Source organism: Panthera tigris, chromosome F2 (genome assembly GCF_018350195.1).
Source record: "Panthera tigris isolate Pti1 chromosome F2, P.tigris_Pti1_mat1.1, whole genome shotgun sequence".
Classification (NCBI taxonomy): Eukaryota; Metazoa; Chordata; class Mammalia; order Carnivora; family Felidae; genus Panthera; species Panthera tigris.
In genome coordinates, this window is record NC_056676.1 from 10,721,933 (window position 1) to 10,746,048 (window position 24,116).

The 24,116-nt window shown below is 41.1% G+C and overlaps 1 protein-coding gene and 1 long non-coding RNA gene across 4 annotated transcripts in view; one reads left to right on the plus strand and one right to left on the minus strand.

Annotated features, from left to right (window-relative positions):
• The window catches only part of TOX (thymocyte selection associated high mobility group box), a 305,466-nt gene that overhangs the window by 109,141 nt on the left and 172,209 nt on the right, over positions 1–24,116 (minus strand). For all 3 annotated transcript variants that reach the window (XM_007084817.3, XM_042973510.1, XM_015538751.2), the window contains exon 3: positions 18,664–18,906. In XM_007084817.3, the coding sequence (XP_007084879.2) occupies positions 18,664–18,906 (243 nt within the window). The remainder of the gene's footprint in view (positions 1–18,663; positions 18,907–24,116) is intronic.
• On the plus strand, positions 6,358–23,344 carry LOC122235076. The gene is made up of 5 exons (XR_006213192.1): positions 6,358–7,222; positions 13,527–13,695; positions 22,288–22,399; positions 22,707–22,793; positions 23,024–23,344. It is a non-coding gene; the product is annotated as an uncharacterized LOC122235076 (long non-coding RNA).

Consider the following 24,116-nt stretch of genomic DNA (forward strand, 5'->3'; position numbering starts at 1 on the left):
ACCCACTTGATATCCCAACCTAGAGAGGAATAGATAGGATCCACATTGTACACACAATTCTTTGAAGACATAAATCCATACAACAATTTTCCAAATTGTTACCTATGGCTCCAGAGTGTCCCAACCAAAAAGAATGTAAGAATATATTTTGGTGTTAAGCCCAGAGAAGTTCAGTGATTTCTCAGACTCCTTCAGTTACAGTTTTAGGATCCCTAATTACTCCAAAATGAGGGCTAATTTCACGTCTCAACAAGCATTCTTTCCTAACTGGATTCCTGGAGGCCGAAATAGGAAAGAAAAAGCAAAAGCGTTCCAAACTCTTTTCCGACCTTCTCTACTCATTTATAACTACTTTATGCAAATTATTTGCCGATCTAGCCGACTGCATTAAAACTACTGACCCTGAAGTTTTTATCGTTTTTCAAAATTAGGTCATTTAAAGTATTTCCTAAACCCCTCTTGGACTCTAAATCTCTGAAAAAAGTTACATTTTCAGTTTTCGAAGCCATTTTACTAGATACGTTTTTATTTTAATGTTTATAAGTTCGAAAGTATGTTGTAAGTCCAATCAACCACATAGCTTTCCTTATTATGATGTTATATTATCTACACACCCCCAGATTTTACCATTTTGGGTAACTATGATCAGATACCATGGGGTGGGAAGAATCATTCTGTGTCACTCTCTTGGTCCCTAATATCTCCTATCCCCTGGGTTAGAGCATGCTGTGGCCTGATATCACCTAAGGCATTTAAGCTGGGAACAATACACATTCTGAGTCTAGGTTCCTCCTAAATGAAGGAGCTACAGAAAAGTAAGTGAACAATGGGATAATTAATATCGGTTATACATCCATCTTCCTGGTGGCTCAATCATGTGTGCAAGCATTCTTGGGGTTGTCCTGACTCGGTGCTTTACTAATTCGAGGTTCCCAGGATTGAGTGTTAGGAGGAAGGGGCAAGAGAGGAAGGCAAAGATAAAATACAAAATATATCTGAATCCTGATGTTAGCGTATTGACACAGTTAGAGTGTATATGGCGTGTTAGTAAGTATGCGTGTGTCTGTCTGTGTATACATATGTGTACACATACCAAACGCTTCTACCTGCTTCTATGGAAACCCTGTTATAGTAAGATAGGGGTCTTCAATTTCTATAGGATTTCTTTAACTGAAAATACATGCATTCACTCAACAACTACTAAGTGAACACCTCCTGTGACATCTTTTCTAGATGCTCAGGACACGAAAGCTATTAGACAGGCAAGATCTCTACCTCTCACAGAGTAAGAGGCAGTGGGAGGCAAATAATCAACGAGTTAAATAAACTAGATAATTCAGACAGTTAAATCCTACTATTTATTCATTTCTTACCATGTGCGCTTTACGGCATTAACTCAGTTGATAAAACCTGGCGACGTGATAAGGAGCGAGTGGAGGGGGGGGGCAGTGACACTTTACACCGGCGTTTCAGGGAGGTGACATTTAAGCTGAGAACTCAATGTGAAGACCTGAAGGAAGGCTGTCCCCAGGGACGCGAAGGCCACTGGGTGGGAGGTGGGGAACAGAAAACCAATGCGACTTAGCCCAGTTAGGGTCAGAAAAGTATGAAACAAGGTCAGCCAGTCACAAGGGCCTTGAATATCATGTTAAGAAATACAGAATTCATTTTCTTTTTTATCTTGGGTGCATCGGGGAGTCACTGAAAGGCGGCCAATCTAACGCATGCTAAAAAGACAACACTGACCCTACGTTGTGTGCCGAATGTCTTACGGAGCGATGAGAGTCAGGAGAGGAGGTCAACCCAGATACCATTACTATAGTCCAAATAGAAGATAGCAGTGTGGACCATGGTGCGAGTAGTGAAGAGAGAAACTATGTGGGTGGACTCAGAATATATTTTGGGGGCAATTCAGTCAAGACTTGCTCATAATGGATGTTTGGAGTGAGTGGAAAATATGAACCAAGTAGGAATTCCCAGGTTTTGGGGTTGAGCATCTGGAGGCGATGGTGATTCAATTTCACGTTAATACACACACTCAGTGAAACTCCCCCACTCCAGAAACAACCTCCCCCCGGCTCCCCCATCAACAATGAATCATTTCTTGAGACCTTGTTCAAACGCTACCTCTATTGGGTAGTTGTCCCTGGTTCCTTGTGTCATTTTATATCTCTGTTATAATAAGTACCATGCTTTGAAACGTTGTGTGACTTTTTGAGAACATACTTTGTCTACTTTACTAGATGCTTGAGGGCAGGAACTATTTCCACGTAACTGTTGCACCCTTACCGTTAACATGCACGGTGTCTTACGGATAGTTCTGCGAATCTAAGTTCCAGTTTCCTCAGATCAGTCCTAGGTTTAGGCCCGATGATTATTAGTTATTGACGGCCGTCCTTTCAAAACTGTGTTTGGATGATAAATTATACGGTAATCCTACACATAGAAAATGCCCGATACTGTCTAATCATTCTAAGACTCAAGGCCTATTTACAGGAATGCAACGCAAAGAGGAAAAATTGGAGTTCAGTTCTGATTCTCTGAAGCTCCAAGGTAAGAATCATCCGATAAAGAATACAACCAAAAGGCAAAGACTTTGTACTGCAGACATTTGAGTTTTGTCTACAAATAGGAAATGGAATGCAGGACGGCAGGTTGCACATATTTGAAGACCTTTGTGCCTCAACCGTCTTCCTATTTTAGGAAACTATGCATTTTGGGCATTGTTATTCTGTGACTTTTCCACTGACATATGAAGCTACAAAAGATGTAAGAAGGAGGGATTTCCAAATCATACAGTATGTGCTAAAGCTGTTCTCACCTCTGCATTTTTATGCTACACATTAGTAGGGAGGGTTTGAGATGAAACTCCCCGGTAACTGTCAACAGGATGACTGTCTTCAACATCCTCAAGGCGAAGGACCCATAACCAGGTTGATTCCAAATCAGCATTTATTTGCTCTCTCAAGGACATACCCGTAATCACTTTCGCATCTCACGTATTTTACGCTTGAGTGGCATCTACTTCACAACTTGGACCGAGAGCCCGTTGGGCAAGATTCTTCCTTCCCAGGCAGAATGTAGCCCCATATTCATGGAGGTGCTTATCCAACAAACTGTAATAATGAGAATCCGCTATTTTATGCATCATAAAGTTGTCCTGGAGGTGCCTGAGGAAACCCCTTTGTGATCCACGATTCAGAGTAACGTGCACTTGTCTTCCAATTGATGTTTGATATTTTCTCGTGAGTGATATATTGTTCTCAACACTTTGAGAGATCGCCCAGGGAGATTTAATTCCTAATTTCTTCTTGTCTCACCTCTGCAGGAAGTTGTGTGTTGTTGTCATTTCTTTTCTGTGCACTACGCTTGTGCATTTTGGAACAGTTTCACATTTTTCCATTTCGTGTCACAGGATCATTACAGAATAACGAGAGAACGCGTGAGGCACAGGAGTGCTGCTCCCTTCCTCGCTGTAGAGCTCATTACTGGCAGGAAGCATCCCCCAGAGTTCACGTGAGGTGGTGCCTCACTCACGGTCACTGCCATGTCCTTCATCCCACCATGCCACCCGTTCACACCAAATCTTTCAATGGCCGCTGAGACGAGAACGTAAGATCCACCCAAACCCTACATTTAGCAGTAGTGCTTTTAAGCCTCAGAGAATTAGAATTAGAATTTGTTTTCTTTTTAACTGAAAAAGGCCAACGTTTTCTTTTTTTTTTTTTTTTTAAATTTTTTTTTCAACGTTTTTTATTTATTTTTGGGACAGAGAGAGACAGAGCATGAACGGGGGAGGGGCAGAGAGAGAGGGAGACACAGAATCGGAAACAGGTTCCAGGCTCCGAGCCATCAGCCCAGAGCCTGACGTGGGGCTCGAACTCACGGACCTCGAGATCGTGACCTGGCTGAAGTCGGACGCTTAACCGACTGCGCCACCCAGGCGCCCCAAGGCCAACGTTTTCAATGACGACTGATAAGAAAGCATTCCTTTGCAAGTTTTACCAGTTACACGCAGTCTCAACGTTTCATTGTTTTAGAAAACCTCACACGAGTATAAGGCGATTTCAACGTTAAGGTGCATCCAAGAGAAAGAGGCACTTATCACCTGTTTACAATTTACTGTACTTGAGAACCCACAATAATTGCCTACTCTACTGTCTCCGTTAGTCCTACAGGAAGAAACAGAACACACTCACCAGTCCTTTACTTCACAAAGGGGGAAAGAGCCGAAGTACCCTGTGCGAGGTCCTAAGCTAAGAAGGGCCCATCTTTGAAATCGCGGCATGATAATGGCAACTTTGGACCCAATGAGGTCACGTTTGCCCTCAAGCGGCCCTGATTTCAATATTCTTTCCACTGTGCTAAAGAAATACACCAGCATTTTAACTACATTATTATTGAATTATCTCGTGCTCTGAAAAGCAGCATTGTCGTACTATGTTTATGAGTATACACCCTAACCACCTGGGCTGGAGGTGCCATTTTCCATTTGACTATTCCAAATAGGCAAAGGTGATGTGTTCCTTCCCCACGGCAGTGAAGGCGGGTTGTAATATGCATAAAAGCATCTTGGTCCATGTAACTACCCTAGTAGTTGGATCAGTCCTACCTGTAGATCCATCCTAGATGCAAGCCTATATGGGGGACCCAAAGCAGGCAGCTGAATTAAGTAAGATTATGAATCACTATGAAAACCTCATTGAGTACTGACATGTTCAAAGCCTACAGCTCCTCTTCTGAGGTAACGAAGCATGGGGAGTAATATGTGTGCAGAGTAACTTCTCAGCCAGTTTCTGGCCCCATGAGAGGATCTCCAAAGCACTGCTCTCAGGCCCTGGGACATGCCATAGGCTGGGTGAGGAGAGGGAGGTCATTGACGGGGAGAGCTCTGAAATTCACACTATGGCTCTGTCTTCCTTCATGGCCAGCACTGTCACCTGCACCCTGGGCACATCAGGGAGGGCCCTCGGCTCATGGGGGGATCTGAGCACACTGCTCATTTGGAACTCAGCCTGTCAAGATGCTTTTGTAACTCTGGCTACATTAATTTATCCTTATCGGACAGGAATGAAGAAAACTTGAAGTTGATTCACAATTCGCTCTTTCTCTGGCTTTTATCAATTCTCTGTCACGCAGAATATTCGAATTTTTACGAAGAGACAAGTTGATATGAACACATCAGAAAAAAAAATAGTAGGAATTTAATAACGAGGAGGAAACATTTCTAGCTAATTTCAGATCTGCTAACTTTGGCAGGCTGCCCAGAATTTTTCCTCCTTTTATTTATAAAATAATTTAAATATCTTTGTACTTTGAAAAGTAAATTTTATATACTAATGGTGGAGAGGAAAGAATATCTTGAGGTTGGCTGACAACAAATTTGTATCAAATGGCAGATAACCCAACTGCTGGTCATGAGGCAAGACTGCCTCAATCCTGATCCATTGGCATAGCCATCCATTGCTACCTGAGGAGGCAACACCATTTGCCTTGCAGAAGAATTTAAACTTTAAATTACTGCACTTTTGTCAAATACCCAACGTGTTTCATTAGCTGGAATTCTAACTTATTCAACCGGACGACCAGAGAATGTACTTAGATTGTCAGGTACTAGAAATGTTCATCTTGTATCTTACTTAATCCCCACGACCACATGGTAATATAAATGTTATTGGGCCACCTCAGTTCTTTCTTTTACGGTGAAGAAAACTGAGAGCCTGAGAGGTCAAGTGGTTTGTCAAAGTCACGCAGCTAGAATACCAAGGCTTTCCTTTTTTCACTGGACTATATGATCTCTCTTTTCCTCTACTCACTCTCTCCATTATTATTTCAGCAATGTAAACAGAAAGTGAGTTTAGTTTTACTTATTTTTAGTTTTTTGAAAATACTGATTTGAGAGAGAGTGTGCGTGCGCACGTGTGAGCGGGGGGGGGAGGGGGGAGAGGGAGAGAGAGAGAATCCCAAGCAGGCTCGGTGCCCAGCACTGAGTCCCACATGGGGCTCGATCCCGTGAGCCGTGAGATCCTGACCTGAGCCGAAATCAAGAGTCGGATGCTTAATGGACTGAGCCACCCAGCTGCCCTAAAGTGAGTGTATTTGGTTAAAAAAAAAAAAAGAGAGAGAGCGAGAGAGAGAGCTGAGTGGCACATGTTATCTGGGCTGGTGAGGCCACGGTGAACAGTAATGGCTCATCAGGGTTTATCAGAACATACTATGTAGGAGGCCCTGGAGGACGAAAGGTTCAATGAAAACTTTCAGTGCAAAGTTATTGGGCCCCCACAGGCAAGGCACAGCCCCAGGCTCCCCAGAAATGGAGGGGTTACGATCCCCCCGGCCTGCCTGCCTCTCTACCTCCCCCCTGCCCCCCTGTGTGGCCTGCCTCTGTGTCGTCAGCCCCCCCCTACATAAAGGAAGGATTACACCACCCTTTCCTGGTGTGATGGTGGGCAGTCGGGGCACGCTGTCAAACACCTTGCCTGGGACCTGGTAATAGTAGGGGCTCAGGGCCTTGTGGCGCTCAGGGCAGAATGTCACGCGGAACACGGCCAGCAGCAATCAGAAGCGGAAACACACGTAATGTACGGAGAACCCAGACAACCAGCCATGGGACTTCGGAGAAGGCGGATGATGAAACTCGGCTGACCTGATGGGTCGAGCGCTTCCGAGACCCATTCGGTCGCCACCACCAGACGAAAGCGTTGCACAGAGTGGAGAAGTCACTGGCCCAAAGTCACAGGCAGCCTGTGAGGGGCCAGGCAGGGTCAAGTCCAGGCCACTCCCCGCCCCGCCCCGCCCGGAACCAGCCAGTGTCCCAGCCCTCACGCCGCTTCCCAAGACGCCGGTACCGTTAGTCCGCTTCTGCAGGTGACCACCACTCACCACGGTCCCCGAAACAATTAAGGAGGGCACCGCAGTGGAGGATCCGATCTTAACACGGTCTCAGATTTTCCACGCGTGTCCTACGTGTAACCCTCCTCTTCCCAAGAGAACTGTCAGCTCAGGGATTCCAACAGTCACTGCACATGACATCTACGGATCTGAGGCACAACTGAAGGCACCCCAAACAAGTGGGATGGGTGCGGTGAAATGCCACAGCAAAGCACAGCTTCGGAAAATGCAGGGTCTGCCCTTTGCTGGGAAACACAGGCTGGCCTCCTGCAATGCTATAATTAGTAATGAGGCTGCTCAGTAACATCCCATAAACAAGAAAATATCCCAGGTAACAGTACTGGGTTGTTTTCTTTTCTTTTTTTTTTTTTTTTAATTTTTTTAATGTTTATTTATTTTTGAGGGAGAGAGAGAGAGAGAGGAATGGGGGATGGGCAGAGAGAGAGGGAGACCCAGAATCTGAAGCAGGCTCCAGGCTCTGAGCTGTCAGCACAGAGCCCGTCGCGGGTTCGAACCCACGAGCAGGGAGATCATGACCTGGGCTGAAGTCGGTTGCCTAACCAACTGAGCCACCCAGGCGCCCCAAAGTATTGTTAATGGAAGGTCCGATATGCATCTGCCCAGGGGGAAGTGGCCTTCGCAGGCCACTGATCTCTTAACAGTGGGTACCAGTCCCAGATGTCCCAGCACAATCAACAGATGAATGTGTAACTGCATATATTTAGGTAGGGAGACAGAGAGATACATAAATACAGACGCAAATAGCAAATAGCCTACTTTTACTCTGTATCTGAATAATTGTCACATGGTTGGGCTGGAGTCTTCTTTTCCTGTTAATTGTTCAAGCGCCATGAGATATGTGTAATCTCACGATGGGAAGAAAATGCTTTTACATGTTAAGGGTTCTGTTTGTCTTTTGACAGTCTTAATAATATAATGTTTTCAGCAATAATCTTTATGAATGTACTGTCTAAAGAACCAAAGAGGGATGTATTTTTCATCCAGCTCATTTTCAAGTTTCATAATGTAAGAAGTATGGTCCTGTCTCCATTTGGTAAGCCATTATTTATGTCTGCTGACTAGTAGAGAGTGTGATTAAATATGCACTGCATATGAAAATATGAAAAATTTTAACAGTGTAATATGTTTCTGGGGCTGATTTCAAGGCTAATATTTTATGGAAGACAATCAAGCTTTTGATTTAAAAAAACAAAACTCCTTAAATGCTAAAGAAAAACACTTTTCAAATGCAATAAATTTTGAGAAAGTATCATGCCTATCAAAAATAGAACTGCTATCTTGAATTACAAAGAGGAGTTTAATCCTCCCTCTGTTAAATGGTACTTAGATTTCCCTGGGGGAATTTGTACATTCCATTAAATTCAAAGATGTTCAACTATTAATTTTGTTATTATATATTCATCAGAATGCTAAATATATTTATTAGGTGAAGGAAAAAAGATCTGTTCTCTGGGTGATTATGGCATTTGTGATATTTTAAATGGTCCAAAAAAGGAAAGTTGAATCTAGTATTTTAACAACTGTACCAAATGGTCAAAGATCCCGTAACACCTTGTACCTTTCCACCAATGGTGCACATGTTCCTCCCGGCAAAGTATATAAATGGCTAATATGAAAAAGACAAATATTATGTTCCTATAGGTAATGACTGTCCACATTAGAGAACTTGGAACTTTCAAACTGGAAAAAACTGAAATGGAAAAAACCCAAAACCTGCTCTTAAAATGTTCCCGTATGCTCTAGATAAGAATAGTTAATGAATAATGAAGGAACTGGTGTCTTGAAATGAGACTGGCTCATTGTTCTCCTGAAAAGCATTTTAGCCTAATTCTCCTATGACTCCATGACTAAATGGGTTTATAATGCAACATTTTAATGTTAATAATCTACTTGCACGAATCAAGCAAATGGCAAGTCAAAGACTAAATCAATTTGTAATAATAATAAAAACCCTTCACTGGTCATATGAGGCAATCTTTAATAGACACTAATTCTCCACATTGCCCCTTCTGCCTCCCAGATTTTGGGGGACTAGGCAGAAATATGTTTCTTTAGAAGTCTTGTAATTTTACTGATAATTTTTCTCCATAAAAATAGCTCTACTCAGAAAATAAAAGCATTCATCGAAACAGGAAGATCAACTAATACATTGTAATTAATTGTCAAATATTTCAATTTAATAGTGGTGCAGGTTAGGAGTAATTAGCAGTAAGCTGACTCAAGTATTAAGACTATAAGATTAGAGGTAAATTTCGAGCTGAAACGCATTTAGCTATATTGGAAGTATCATAGTAGGCTAGACATATTTAGACCCCATGACGTGACATTATAGTTTTTTAAAAAACTGGAGTATTTGTCTCATTTTAGAAGATAAACAACAGCTTAGAAGGGTCAGTATAAAAAAGCAATAATGGGGGGGCGCCTGGGTGGCTCAGTTGGTTAGGCAACTGACTTCAGCTCAGGTCATGATCTCACGGTCTATGAATTTGAGCCTCGTGTCGGGCTCTGTGCTGACAGCTCAGAGCCTGGAGCCTGCTTCGGATTCTGGGTCTCCCTCTCTCTCTGCCCCTCCCCTGTTCGTTCTCTCTCTCTCTGTCTCTCTTAAAGATGAATAAACATTAAAAAAATAATAGAAATTAAAAAAAATAATAAAAGCAATAATGATCCCGCACTTGTCTGAGGAAAATATTTAGGGCTCCAGTGGGGACAAATGAGTTCATTCATTTGATCAGAAATAGTTACCAGGGTCTCTTACTAAGTGTGGTGGACCACTTACATTGTTAGCAACAACTTCCACATGAAGGAATGAAACCAAATAAACTCTCAAGGTACCTAGGTCCTCTTATCTGTAAAGAGCTCGCCAGGGGGAGCGAGAGGGAACATGAAATCTTCTTTTCCATGGGGGGAGGGCATGTCCAGAGCGTTAATGGCGAATAGCAAGGGAAGGAAAGAGACAACAAGGACATGTGTGAAGCGCTCAGTTTGGGGCCTGATTCCCAGTGAGGACTTGATATATGAAGTGTCATCATTTACTAGTTAGGGTACGGGGCTGAGGATGGAACATCCTCGGGGACCCGAAATGGGGAGGAGAATCCAGCAATGAGCATGGGCTCAGAGAAAGGGTAGGAGGGGGACCATAAACAGGAGACACAAGCTAGGACGGAGCCGTCAGCGACAGGATTCCTACAAATAGCCTTGTTTGCTGTTTCTCCTCCCTGCTCCCACCGCTGTTTCCTCTAGGTTCTGTGCTGCTTTGCCCAAACTCCCCCTCCACACGTTAAGGACCATTTTATTAACAATTTAAGAGGTGAGAGCTAGTGGCTGAAGCCTCACACCGGGGTCCAGAGAGTCCTTCTCCTGGTCCTACTTAGAATGTGTTTGTCCAGGGACAATTACGAGGGCTTAACTATAGTTTTCTTCCCCACTCTTTGTTTGCTGAGGACTATTTAAATAATGGATACCCAGCCAGAAAAAAAAAAAAAATGACTTGATGAGCATCACCATCACGGCCTTTCCAGATGTTTGCCTTTAGGACGTGAAATGAGTTACACAGAAACAAGATGGGGAACTGCTGGCAAGACACCAACATAGCAAGGAACATGCGTGGGAGTGATCGACGGGCCCAGAATTAAATATGTCAGCAATCAGTGATGCTATTAAAGAGCCTATCATAAAATGTCCACATGGGGGCAGAGAATTATTTGAAAAAATCAGAAATTAATCTGTAATCTCAGGCCCTGTCTCGAGCACCGCCTCTCGTTGTGGTCAGTATTCCTTAAGATCACGAATTAAAAAAAAAAAAGGATGTTAATTTGATTTTAAAGCTGAAAAATATGATCTTTGAGGACGGGTTACAGGAATTGGGGTAGTCTGGGCCAGGTACAACACGACTTGATAAATGTCAACCACTTGAAATCAACTGTTCTCCCAGCATCCAGAAGTCTGAAGCGGACAAAGTAGACTAAAATTGTAGTAAGAGATTTTCGTTTAACTTTAATAAGGAACTTCCTGGAAGGAATCTAAATCTCTTACTGCAATTTAACTTAATGTTACAAGGTTAATTAAACACAAACAGGCTACCAAGGAAAATTGTGGAATCTTGGCTCTTTGATAGAAAACCACATATCTTAAATGGTTTAGGTTTACTCCTGCCTGGAATTAAAGAGGCTGGATTGAATAACTCCCAGAGTTTGTATATTATATAACTGGGTTTATAGCTTTTTAACTTCTTCCGTGCATGGGCGAGGCACACATCCATATGAACTCAAGGGTTGAAGAAAAAGTACAACAGGCCCTATATACAAAGTCAATCTTGAGTTTTCTTACTTGGCATAAGAAAGGAAAAGTGTTATTTTTAAATTGGCTCCTTTCCTGGATGTTATTAAGGAGAACTCCAGTTTGGAATAATATTTTATTATAGCCCTAAAAGATGGTCCCAAATCATTAACATACTGAGTCCATTGGACTACTTATCGATATCACATTCAAAGTAGTCTGTTCTGAGCAAAGAAAGGGCTGCACCACAAACACTTACTTTTGTCCTTATTAGGAATTTGACATTAAAAAAAAAAAAACCCCAAACCACACACTTTTATTATACATGGTCAAAAATAAGAACAAAACCAGCTCATGTCCTCACGGCATTAAAGTGGTTTAATACATCGCTCTCATGTGCTGCAACATTCAAAAAAAGGATAATTTGTGAAAAAAAGAAACAAAAGCCCAAACCAGGCTGTAATTGCCAAAAACATTTCACGAATTGTGGCATAATGCTAAATAATTATTCTTCATCTTTTTTTTTTTCCTTCTGTCAAAGCGGGCAAAATCATTTCTTGTTATTGCTTTTTTTTTCCTGTTTTTTTTTTTTTTTTTTTTTTTAAGAAAGAAACAAACCACTGTGACATCCATTCCATTTTAAGCGCATGCTTCCATTATTTCATATCGAAATGGGGCTGACATCATCAGCTCCTTTGTGTCCTGAAAGACATTTAGCTCTGGTCCACTGTTACATACTTGATGCATTACGTGAAATAAAATATCTCAAGATTTTGGAAATATTTATTTTAAAAACAGCAATCAAATTGTCTGTAATCACATTTTCGGCTTGGCTTTGAAAGCCACATTATTCAATGTGCCAGTGGTCCTTTCCATAATGGCGACATATTAGAAATTCATGCTGCTGTAATACCTCTGGCTTCCTTGATGTACAGCCCTGCCTACAGACCCAGAGGAATACCCTCTGCTTCAGTTTCGTGTGTCCTCCACAGCACCTTCTGAGGTGATGGTTGTCAAAACAGCTGGACGGTGGCCTCCGAATGCAAAGTGTGGCGTGACTGAATGCTGAAAGTGACAATAAATCTGAGTATATACACTATGCTTTGCTTTTGTTGCCTGGAAAAATAAGGCATTTGGGAAACAACCACCCTCCTCCCCGCCCCCGATTCCATTGCCTTTTAACATCTTTTTCCATTTTAAACTCCAGAACTGGAAATTTGAAGCATTCAAAGAAATTGAAATCTCCTTTGTGGCTTTTTTCATTGTAAATTTTCTATAATGTGTCATTAGGAACCACACGCACAAAAAGCTCAGGTCTAAATGAATCCTTTCTGCGAGGCCATTCTGAAACTTTGCACGGTTTTTCTTTGTATGAAAGAGCTTCTGTTGACTGCACAAAGAACAAGCAATCGCCACATATAGGCCAGGCAGCGAGGGTTGGATGACTTTATACAAGGTTGTATTTTCCTTCCACCAATCCATGATTAAACCCAGCAGCGAATGTGCCAGAGTGGAGAGAAAAAGAAGAGGCTCTTGATTTCAGTTTGTAGGAATCAAAGGATTTTTCTTGAACCATGAATGCTTAATACAGACATTTTCTTATTTAACCTTTCTCCCAAAATAGTCCTGTAGTTTCTCTTTAACAACATGAAAACACCGTCCGGTCCCACAAAGCAACATCACTTTCTCCTTAATGGCAGAACAACATTTTCCACTCAAAGAAATGTTCTGTTCAATAGATTCAAATATCTTAATAACCATTTAGGCTCTGGGAGGGACAGGTAAAACACTGAGGAATGAGAAAGCCAAAGTGATGGTAGGAAAAATTACTAAGTGACTAAAGTAAAAAGCCGAGCGAGTCGTGACTCTGGATCCCAGTTGTGTGGTCAGTAGAGTATGAATCATAGGAGAGTGCTAGCCCTGGAAAGAGTTTCAGCGATCAACCAGTTCTGTGGTTTTCCATCTTCTTGGGCGTAAGAATCCTTCGTTCAAGGGAACTTTTGTAGGAACTATGAACAAGTGTGACACCAGTCTGGCTGAGTCCTGCCTTCCCCTGTTTCCAATGAGCGTAATCTGGACCCTCGGATCCAGCCCAATCCTGCTGGTTTCAGATGGGGTACGGTACATTGCCCACGCTTATTATCCAAGGCAGGCCCTGGCCTTCCAGACTCTCGTTCCAGTGCTCTTCTGACGCAAAATAACTCAAGGGAACAGTGAGAAAAAATGGGACTCTTGCATATCGGGTCATGAATAGCTGTGTCACTTGGACCTAGAGAATCCGAACTAACTGGCCCTTGTTTGACAGCATATACTAATAGAAATTCTGCCCTGTTTTATAGGTTGGGCTTAGAAAGCAGGGACTTGAAGAAAATGGAATCTGTTTTGAAGAGCCAGAAATCTAAATTCTTGCGAGAGTCCCAACTGACTGCTAACCTATAAAGTGGCACCAGCAAGAAGATACAAAAAGGGAGTGCTGGGAAACGTGGCAAGGAAGAAATTTCACCCCATGTATGTTTCAGCCTCCATACAGATTTATTTATGATAAATTTCAGGAAGCAATCTCGATATTCTACCCTGGTGACCTTTTGATCAGAAAGGGATTCCCACTGAATATATCTAGCACCTACTGTGTGACAGGCACATATTTCACAGATAACTTCTTTCATTAACCATCTCATCATGGCCATGTTATAGATAAGAAAACTGAGGCACAGAAAGATTATGTAAGTTGCTCAAGGTCACATAGCTGGTAAGTGGCAGTGCTTGGATTTGAACTGAGGAAGTCTAGCCCAAAGATGTTGGTTTAAATGATATTGGTATATAAGGACACTCAGTAAAAGATAAAGCCTTCTTTGGTTAATAGCAGGCTTACTATTGTTCCCCCCCCAACCCCCACCCCAGCCCCCGCCGGCCAACAATTGTGAAGAAGATTAAGGATTGAAATATAAATAACTCTTTGGGAAAATCTTCTGTTTTATGCATTTTAACTCTTCCAAAAGAGTCATACAGGCTTGCTTTTCCCATTTTATTTAACAAACTTATATAATGCTTCCTATGTGCCAACAACTGGTCTAAGCGATTCTTCAGTGTTCATTTAACCCCATGAGGTAAGGGCTATTTTTATCCTTATTTTTTTTTTTAAGTATTTTAATTTATTTTGGGAGAGAGATAAAGAGAGAACACAAGTGCGGGAGGGGCAGAGAGAAGGAGAGACAGAATCCCAAGCAGGCTCTGCCACAGTGCAGAGCCCGACGCGGGGCTTGAACTCACAAACTGCAAGATCATGACCTCAACCTAGGTCAAGAGTTGGACTCTTAACTGACTGAGCCACTCAGGCGCCCTTCTCCTTGTTTTTTAGATAAGAAAGCTGGCATATTTAGTGGCTTGAGCCACTGAGCAAGTCACTTAACCACTCCAAACTTCCATTTTCCAATTGTGAAGTTGGGATAATAATACTCATTCAGACATTGATTTCTAATTAGACTAAATTTTTTTACGTCTAATACATTAGACATTTGTAGGAAATGCTTAAATTCAGTCAAATTGTATCACTTATGTTGCCACTGGGGATAAGAACAAGCAGATACTAGAAAATTTATCTTTAAAATGAAATCTCAGGAAAGACATATTATATATAACAACTGATATGAAAGATAACATATGACATAATAATGCATATAGATTAAACATTACAATCTCTATAATCTATATAATGCTTAAGTGAGAACTAAAATATTTCTACCCCTGTGAGTCATTCAAATTCTAAACTTCTGTCATGTGAAGATACTAACACCAAGATGTGAGCACCACGCTAAAAACAAAAGCTCAGCTTTAATAATTCTGTAAAGCTTTTGGAGAATGCAGTTGGAGACAGTTGAACCCATACATAAGTCTGCCTAGGGTGGCCCTTACTCATAGGATTTTAAGAATCACAACAAGTTTATTATTTAGAATCTACAGGTGTTAGCTTTTATTATTGAAGGTGACCTTGACAGAAGGGCTGGGAAAGAACACTGCAATTTCTAGGTGGGCAGCTTTTCCATCTTGATTTCTGTAGTCATTACTGCCTTGTCGATATGAGTATTGATGACCTGAATTGTACACTATTCATAAGTATATTTCAACGATTGGCAAACTGACCAATAGTTCGGTTGTTCAATTTTGAGATCACATTAGGCATGAGCAAAATTTTTAGGGAAGATTTTTAATTTGTTTGTTTGTTTGTTTGTTTGTTTTACAAAGAGTTTTGTTTGTTTGTTTTTACAAAGAAATATGAAGAAAATATTCTGTAAGTCCTAAAGTTCCTTTCAAAGAAAATAACCCCTGAGAGCTTTTTAAACATAAAATGTGGCTATATGAAGGCTTGTTCATTTTCAGATCTGTTTGTACTTGGGAATGATGTGAGAACAGTTTAGTAGCCCATCTTTCTGTTCTCACTGTCACCGCCCTCTATATCTCCTCAACACCTCTTGCCTGAGTTATGACAACAGGCTCCATGGACTTTGCACAACTCGTTTCTTACCACCGCTATCCATCCAGGAAGACGCCAGAAGGATTTTCCCATGATACCGTTTTCATATTGCTCTCACCCTGAGTGAAAGCAGCCAATGTTTTTTATGAATCCATCATATCAAGCCCATGGTCCTTTGCTTGGTTTTTGAAGTCTTTGGCCAAATCTTCCAGCTTAAAACATATCGATCATTTGAGCACTTTGAAACATTTAGATCATGGTAAGCATTTAAAATGTACATGCTGATGAATGGCATTCTAGACACATGTTAGCTCAAAATAAGTATTGAAGAGGCTCCTTGTTTCTCAGAGGAATTAGTAGACTCCTATAAAGTCGGCCCTTCCAACTTTATTAGATTTCTACTGCAACTATAGACTATAGCAGACTCTGGCTCCTGGACTCCAGCCAAAGATCCAACTCTTGAAAGATGATTCATACAGCAAATTTAATTTCCAAAGCTACTTTCTCCAAGACCACATTGGCTTAAAAATGGGTTTAATATAGATTTGATGTTAGAATCAACATTAACTAGACCTAAGCTATCCAATAGAGTAGCCAATAGGAACGTGTGGCTACCTTAAATGTAAAATAATTCAAATGTAATAAAATAAAAATTAGTTCTTCAGTCACTCAGCCACATTTAAAGTGCCTACTGGCCAATGAACACTGCTATTGGACAGTATGAATAACAGAAAAGCCATCATCACAGAAAGTTCTATCGGACAGTGCTAAAGCCCATCCAAAGCCTCACCAAGTTTTGGATTATTTGTTGGAGCAGCATTTTACGTAACAGCATAAAATGGTAGGGCCAGTACTGAGAGTAGGCAAAGTGGATGTTCAGCTCGGAATGTGGTCTGGGAGGTATCAGGAAGGCTCACCATTCTATGAAAGATCCTGCTAGATGCACCCTGCCAAGAACCGGAATGGCACGTTAGAGCTTCATCTAACCTTAGGTTAGGCCAACAGGGCCCCTCTGCTTTCTTCAGTGCTAAAAGTTCCAAAGGAAATACCACTTTGAAGGGAAAATACCTAAAGTCCTGTTTTTGACATTGTGTTGGGTGAAGAAAGCATAAAGAAATTTGGATGAGGTGAGGTTCCTGATAGAGTAAGACAAAAGCACGTGGAAGAAGGGCTTGGAAAGTGGTGTATTTCATGCTGTGATCAGGTCCAGTTCTGAGCATGCCATGTAAGGATAGTGTGATTGCCATCATGGCCACTCTGGAGAAATCCTCGACACATATATACTGAGAATATACACACGTATGTACGTATGTTATATACAACCTATGTACGCACATATATACCGAAGAAGCATCTCTTAATGAGTGAATGGTATATTGAGGCAGTCCTAGGAATGCTAAGAAGGCAAATGATATAAAGGAAAAAGGGTTTTGAGACTTAAATTATGTCTCATCACCCCTTCTATGGCCCCACTCCATCCACCCTGAGAAAGCTCCGAGGACTGACCGGGTACTGTAGATACTGTATGCATTCTTCTTCTCCTTCTTAATGAATAGCTGATGCCTAGAAAAGCAACCCCTGGGACGCTTGACTGACTCATGAACTGGGTCTGAAGGCCTCACCCCAAAGTGGACCAGACATGAGACTTTTCAAGGTGACCACTTTGAAGTACATTATTCAGATTTACAAATTTAGCACATTTGTTTAAAAATCCATTTTATATTTCATCAAGCCAGAGTTAATACTCCTACTCGTAGGACAAATCTATATAGGTAACAGATAATCTAAAAAATGGAGGATAGCAGTTTTCTGCCACTATTACGGCTGTGAATGAGTTCCCCTCTCTTGGCCACTGGGCTAGCTGCCAGTTCTTAGAAGAATCTAGACACTATCATGGCATTAGACTCTGGGATTCATTCTCCAAAAACTACTGCACGGTTTCTTTTGACTCTTCCCCCACCCCCACGGCCTGCCAACCCCCACCCTTCACATTCGTGATTAACAGAAAAACCTTGCGAAGCCACTCAAGTTAAAGCTACATCCCCAAATGATTTAGATAAGTGATAATAAGAATGCTGCCTATCAGAAACAATATGATATGAGCAAATTCATCAATTTATTCATTGTGAACATGACAGCACTGTTCAGTGACTTACCCAAATGACAATTGAGTTACTTGTACTATTAAGTGATTGAACAACGGAAACCAAAGAGTGCTAATTAAAAGTCAATGTTAACCTCAGGGAGAGTTTGAGGACATGGTAAAGAGCTCTGTCCTTGGCCATATACCACTGAAAATATTTTTCACTACTCGAGATATAGACAGAGAAATTATTAAGGTTTAAGATCACGTAAAAATCAGAAGGAACGATTTTGTGATAAGCTAGTGTTTCTCAAACATGGGCTGCCTGTTAAAAATCCAGATCCCTGGACTTCTGGGTAGAAGCTGGAAATGTACTTTTTGCTCGTTTTCTGGGGGAGACACATTCCTACTAACTTTGAGAACTACAGAACATTTGAAGATTCATAGGGCCAATGGGGCCAACAGATTGAAACACTTTGAGGGAGATAAATTTTAATCACTAGAATTGTACCTCCAAAATAAAAAAGGAAAATTGTTTTCTTGCTTTCCATAAAATGAAATCCAGTTTAAAAGAAGTCCCTGGTCAGAAGATGTGAGGATCTGCCTTGTGATGAGAAGTCTGTCAACTTTATGACAGGGCATTCAGTGTCAAATAGTATTTAGAAGTTTGGCTTATAAATATAAGTGATCAAACATGTAATTCATTGATTTTTTTTCCCCTGAATTAAATATAAAATGGAAAATGGCTTTAGGAATCTATGGAGAACATTCTCCGTAGCTAAAAACTTATGCTTAGTTTCAGAACCCTGTGTTACCCCAATTTAAAGCTTCTTGCGTTAGAGTCGAGCTTACCCTCACTACGTCCCTCACTCCCCCCCCCCCCACCACACCCCCCGCCACAAATTGGTAAGCAGATTCTTACCACAGAAATGGAGTTAGTAAGCAGTGCTCCATCCTGTCCCAGCAAATTGGAGACGGTGATTTCAGGTAGGTCCATGTTTTGTGGATGAAATGGTAGCAGGCCATTATGGTTCATTGGGTGACACAGAGAGTGGTAACCGGGTTCGACCTCATTCACGTGCACCAGTGAGTGGTCAGGGAGGGAGGGAGGGGTGATTGGTGGAATGTTGAAGTCTTCACTTTCCAGACTTGGACCAGGGTAAGACTGAAAAGACAAACGACATCATTGCAAATTATCACTCCCATCTTCTTCATCACCACAAACAAATACACATGAGCCCTCAGATCTTATTACAAGCAGCATCCTGGATTTGGCCAAGACATTTCAAACACGCAGATTACCCTGCTGTCATTTCACTATTATTCATGGAAAACAAAAATGCCTCAAAGGCATATGCACTTCTTGTAGAAAGAGTACTTCCATCAGGCAGTTTTATTTTTCCGAGAAACTGAACTGAAACATTGATTTCAAAGGTCCCATTGAAATTTTCCAGAGTTTTAATCTAACTGAATACCTTTTTCATGGGAATTGGGGGGAAGGAAGGCAATTTATAAAATTAATGTGTAATCAAACATGTTTCATAGGACCCCCCACTGCTCAGGTCATGAGACGTCATAAAATGAATTCCAGAAGTTCTGGGGAAATCACTTTAGAGTTTTGAAAAGCGGCATGTTTACAACGGGCAAAAGAAAAATAATTAGCAAACAAGTAAGTTAAGCATGTCGCCTAAGTGTGGTTGCAGAGAAAGTTTGATATGGGGAAAAAAAGCCTTTAAAAGCTATTTTTTTCCCACGAAGATTATACCATCAAAATAAAGTGAAGATTGTTCTCTTGATTTCTGACAATTCCCATCTATTTGGCTTTCCTCTAAAAGCTGATAACTAATATTACAGTCATTCAGTTTCCTTTCAGCTAATTTGAAAGGCAAAATCACACTAACATTGTTATAATATGAATTTAGGAATAAAAGTCAATCAGTAAGACAAATAACAACATATGTGGGGCTTTTCCCTTTGGAAAGCAGCTTTAGAGAAAAGAGAAAGGGAGGGAAAGGAAAGAGAAAGGAAGGAAAGATTATACGAGGACACTCCCGTTTGAAACGGAATGCGGTAAACATTGCAAATATGAGGGGAGACTGAACAATAAAATATTGTTTCCAATTAATATCAAGGCAGAGTGATATCTACTAGTCCTTTATGCAGCAGGTGTTACAATAAAAAGGAAACGATCTGGGTCCGGTTCATTCTTGCAAGCTTATCTTTCAAATTAGGCATGTCTTCATAGTGTTTGAGTACACGAGTAACAGGACTTTCTTGTCTAACAGCACAGACCCTGCTGAAGTGTGCAGGATTTGCCATGAGCAGGCAGAGGGTAGGAGCCAAAGAAAGTAATGTAAGGTATTCATTGGGTGTTCAGCCAATGAGCTTCATGCTCCTGCGTCCAAGCGCCTGGGGTTATTTTTTCCAGATGGCGTCTATTTGTCTAACAGAAAGAAAGTCTTCGAGTTGCACTTGCTAAATGTTGTACAAGTTTTAATATATTTGTTTAGGTGCTGTCAGAAGGCACGATGAAATGAAGCGCTACTGGAAACATCTGGAATTCAGACCTGGTCACGTAGAGGCACGTGCGGGTTAGAAACTAGGGGTAGGTGAAGGCAAGCTTTGACTCATCTTTGCAGATAAGTTTTCTTGGATATCTCAAGTTCTGCTAAGAAATCACCAGCTCTGAAAGTTCCAACATCAGTTACCAGCGCTTCCTGTTTATAGTTTAGATCTCTTGTCTGAAAAGCCCATTAGGGCTCAGTGTCAAAATTGTAAGTTTGATTAAATTCTCATTTGCTTGATGTATTTTAGAGCTTGAGTCTATGGATCTAAACCAACAGTTCCCGGGACAAGTATTGATTTAAGAAGAAGCACAAAAGATTTGAAGCGGGGAAGTGGGAGAGGAAGCACTTTTATTAATGCTGGTTTTGTAAAAAGCGCGGTACTGGGTCCTTTGACTATGTCGTCCTCACTTAATCCTCAGTGACAGTCCTGTGTGTAGCTACGTTATCCTGTGTTCCTGAAGAGAAAACTGAGGCTCAGAATTTAAGTAACTTTGACTCAGCTGGTAAACAGCTCAGAATATATGAGGGATGGATATACGCTGTGACATAGAAGCAGTTTGACTGCTACTATTTTATGAGGCTGAATGATACCAAGTTGCCAACACCCAATGGTTTTTGATCAACAAAATTTCATAATTTAAGAATTAACATTAGCTTCGGTATCAGGTCTTTCCTCATCCGAAATTCCATGCTAATGCCTATCCCACTAAAATATTTACTCTATATGAACACAAGAAATCATAATTTGTCTTTGCGTCAACACTTCAAAGGCTGAACTTGTTGATGCTTATCTTTTAAGAATTAAATGGTGTCTGTTTGAAACTTCACTAAGTAACATACAGTTAATGCCAGGGATAAAGGGAAAAGATGTTTTTAATTTTATAAATGCTATTAAACCTCAGAAAGTACTCAGGGATATTCTATCCATGGCATACCATAGCTTTACATGCATTTCTCCAGTAGTTAAATCTTAATTTGTGGTGTTTTAAAGGAAGGTTTAATTGGTGTCACTTTACATTCAGCGATAACAATTGTACTGCAATTTAACAAAGCTACCTTGTTTATTTTCATGTAATTACACATTAATGTTATTTAATCCATGCACTTATGTACCAAAACCACGGATTCCACAACCTAAATGGTAACGGGTAGTTACGTGGATCAGGGATTTTAACAGCATAAGGTTACCCGGTAGTTCCTGTTCTTTACATTAGAAGTCACGATATGGTTATTTGCCAGGGGCCTATTACAGTGTAATTGATGCCATAGAGAAGTATCATAATAATTGTATAAACGTCAGAATGTCACAGAACTTACAAAAACCTCAATGCCAGGCTAATTACTAATTATTTTTTTTAATGTGGAAATGAATTAGCTAATTCCTCAACATTGATTTCTACGACATGACATCTTTATTTTAATTTCCAAAAACTTAATAGGAGTAAGTCTGACTTAACAATAGTAAGTTATATATTAGAGAAAAATCACAGTTTTTGGAGGAATGTATTACAAGAGGATATGGTTCAGTATTTTCCTTATTCCCCCTGAGGCTGCCTGGTTAGAGTCAGTATTCAATGTGTATTGAATGAATTAACAAATGAATCACTGAATGAATGCATAAATGACCGAATGAAAGCTAAGGTGACCTTTTAAAGGCAAGAAATTTGGGAATATATCACTTTTATTCCAAGGGTTTGAATAAATACCCTGTATTCCCCAGACTTTGCACTGGTCAGCTGACGACACAGTATGTAAGGTTAATCTCTCAGCATGTCAGGAAGACAAAACTATCCTGCTAGAGACATGAAGGCTTCAGTAGCTCGAGAAAGGCTGGCGCAAGGTAGTGTGGCCTGCTGATCTGTCCTGAAATGGCTTGCACTCGCCCTTCTGTAGTGACACAGAGGTCCCAGAGGACTTTTGAGGGTGGGTTTGGGGCTCCTGGATTCTCAGAAGTTGCTGAAACCTAGTCCCTCCTACAGGTAGAACATCAGTTAAGGACCCCATGGAAGCCTCAGCTCCACATCAGGATCCCTTGGGAACAGCAGGTCTGATGCCCCATGCCTGGGCAGCAGCAAGGGCTTAATCATACAGGTAAGTATAGAGCCGACGAGAAGGTATTCTGAGCAAAGGAACAGGGACACTGTGATGAAAGCAGCGGATGGGTAGTCCCAAAAGTCTTCTGTTGAGGTCATCCTTGGGTGATACAGTGGACCTATTACACTTGTCTACTGACTTAGGGCCCTTCTGACTTGGGCTTATTTCCTTCCTTCAAGTCTCAGAAAGGCCATGAGTTTCAAGTATTTTTCATTCTCCAGTTGTCTTGGGACCAAGAATCCTTTCTAAGGCCCTTACATATTTCATGAGAAACAGGACTATGTTTTGTTTTGTGTTTTCTAAGCCTGAATTAGAGACCACCAAGGAGTCAACCCCAGGTCCTCTGAGGATCCCACAGGGCTTGATTCGAGAGTAGAATTCTGGAGAACAGGTATGGACTTTCAAGGTGGCATCGTATTCCTTATCCCTGTTCACAGTGCCTGTTACCCCTTCTAGTCTAGAGATCAGAATCTTACCAGCAGACTGAGCCATAGAGCTTGCCTTCTCCCCGGGGAATGAGAAAAGCCAATGGTGACCATCCATACACATGGAGAAATTATTCAGGGATAGTGGCACAAAATTCAAGCCAATATTTTTAATTTTATCTTGCCTCTTCACCAGGTTCACGAAAGGTAAATTGGAAACAAAGAAGTATGCAAAGTGATTTGCTCAAAATAACAGCCAATCTATACGATCTAAATGATTCCAAGAACTCAAAGTTATATTATTGCTACCTAACCAGATTCTCTCTGATCTGAAGCTACTCACTGGTCCTAGACACAGGAGATGTCATCATGTCGCTGGTGCTGAGATGTGCCATAGGACAGCTCTACTGTGTGACCAGGGAACAGAAGCCAAGAGTCATGGAATGTGGCTTGAAGCGGGCTGTACTAACACAAGGCTTGGCTAATTCCAAAATACGTATGAACTTTTCAAGGCCACAAAGGGACCGTTGGAAACATTAAAGTAGTATTAAAAATTATAAAATTATATTATAAATATGTTATATTTATAAAATTATAAAAATATATAATTAAAAATTATAAAATTATTAAAAATTATAGATGTGGGGGTCAGTCGAGAGTACTCATAATGATTCCTTCAGTGACTGATAAGAACAGCCAAGAGCGTGCTGGAAGGACCTGAGGCTCTGGAGTCCAGAAGACAGGAACTGCATCTAGGTTCTCTGAAGCATTTGTTAGTGTGGGTTCTCGGGCTGATTTCTTCCTCTTTGTGAGCCTGTTTCAAAACCTGCTTCATGGGGTTCTGTTGAGCATTGAAAGTGAAAACATAAGGTAGGTAAAAAGCCTGCTAATCTATGTCTGCCACACAGAATGTTCTTGATAAATGGCAGCTTTAGCATAGCTACAGCTATCATTAAGTGGGTCTATACCTGTCGTGGAATGGGTCATGTCCAAGAAAACAAACAACTACAGACAGTATAGGAGAGGGTTTAGACATCATTATAAAGGAATTTCGGTGTATTTGCCATTGAACAGAACTCACACTGAAACAAACTATAGCCCCATTCATACGTAATGCGTTCATTCCAGTGCTCCTCCTAAGTAGCTGAGAGAAAGTCTTGCCTTTATCTTAATGGAATGAAATTGCATTTTTGAAATTAAACAATAAAATGATAGTGGGAACCAGTGAGCAGGTGAGGGCTGCCGAAAAGCTCGCAGGACACCTACTTATCCCTGCAGAGGGCCACAAC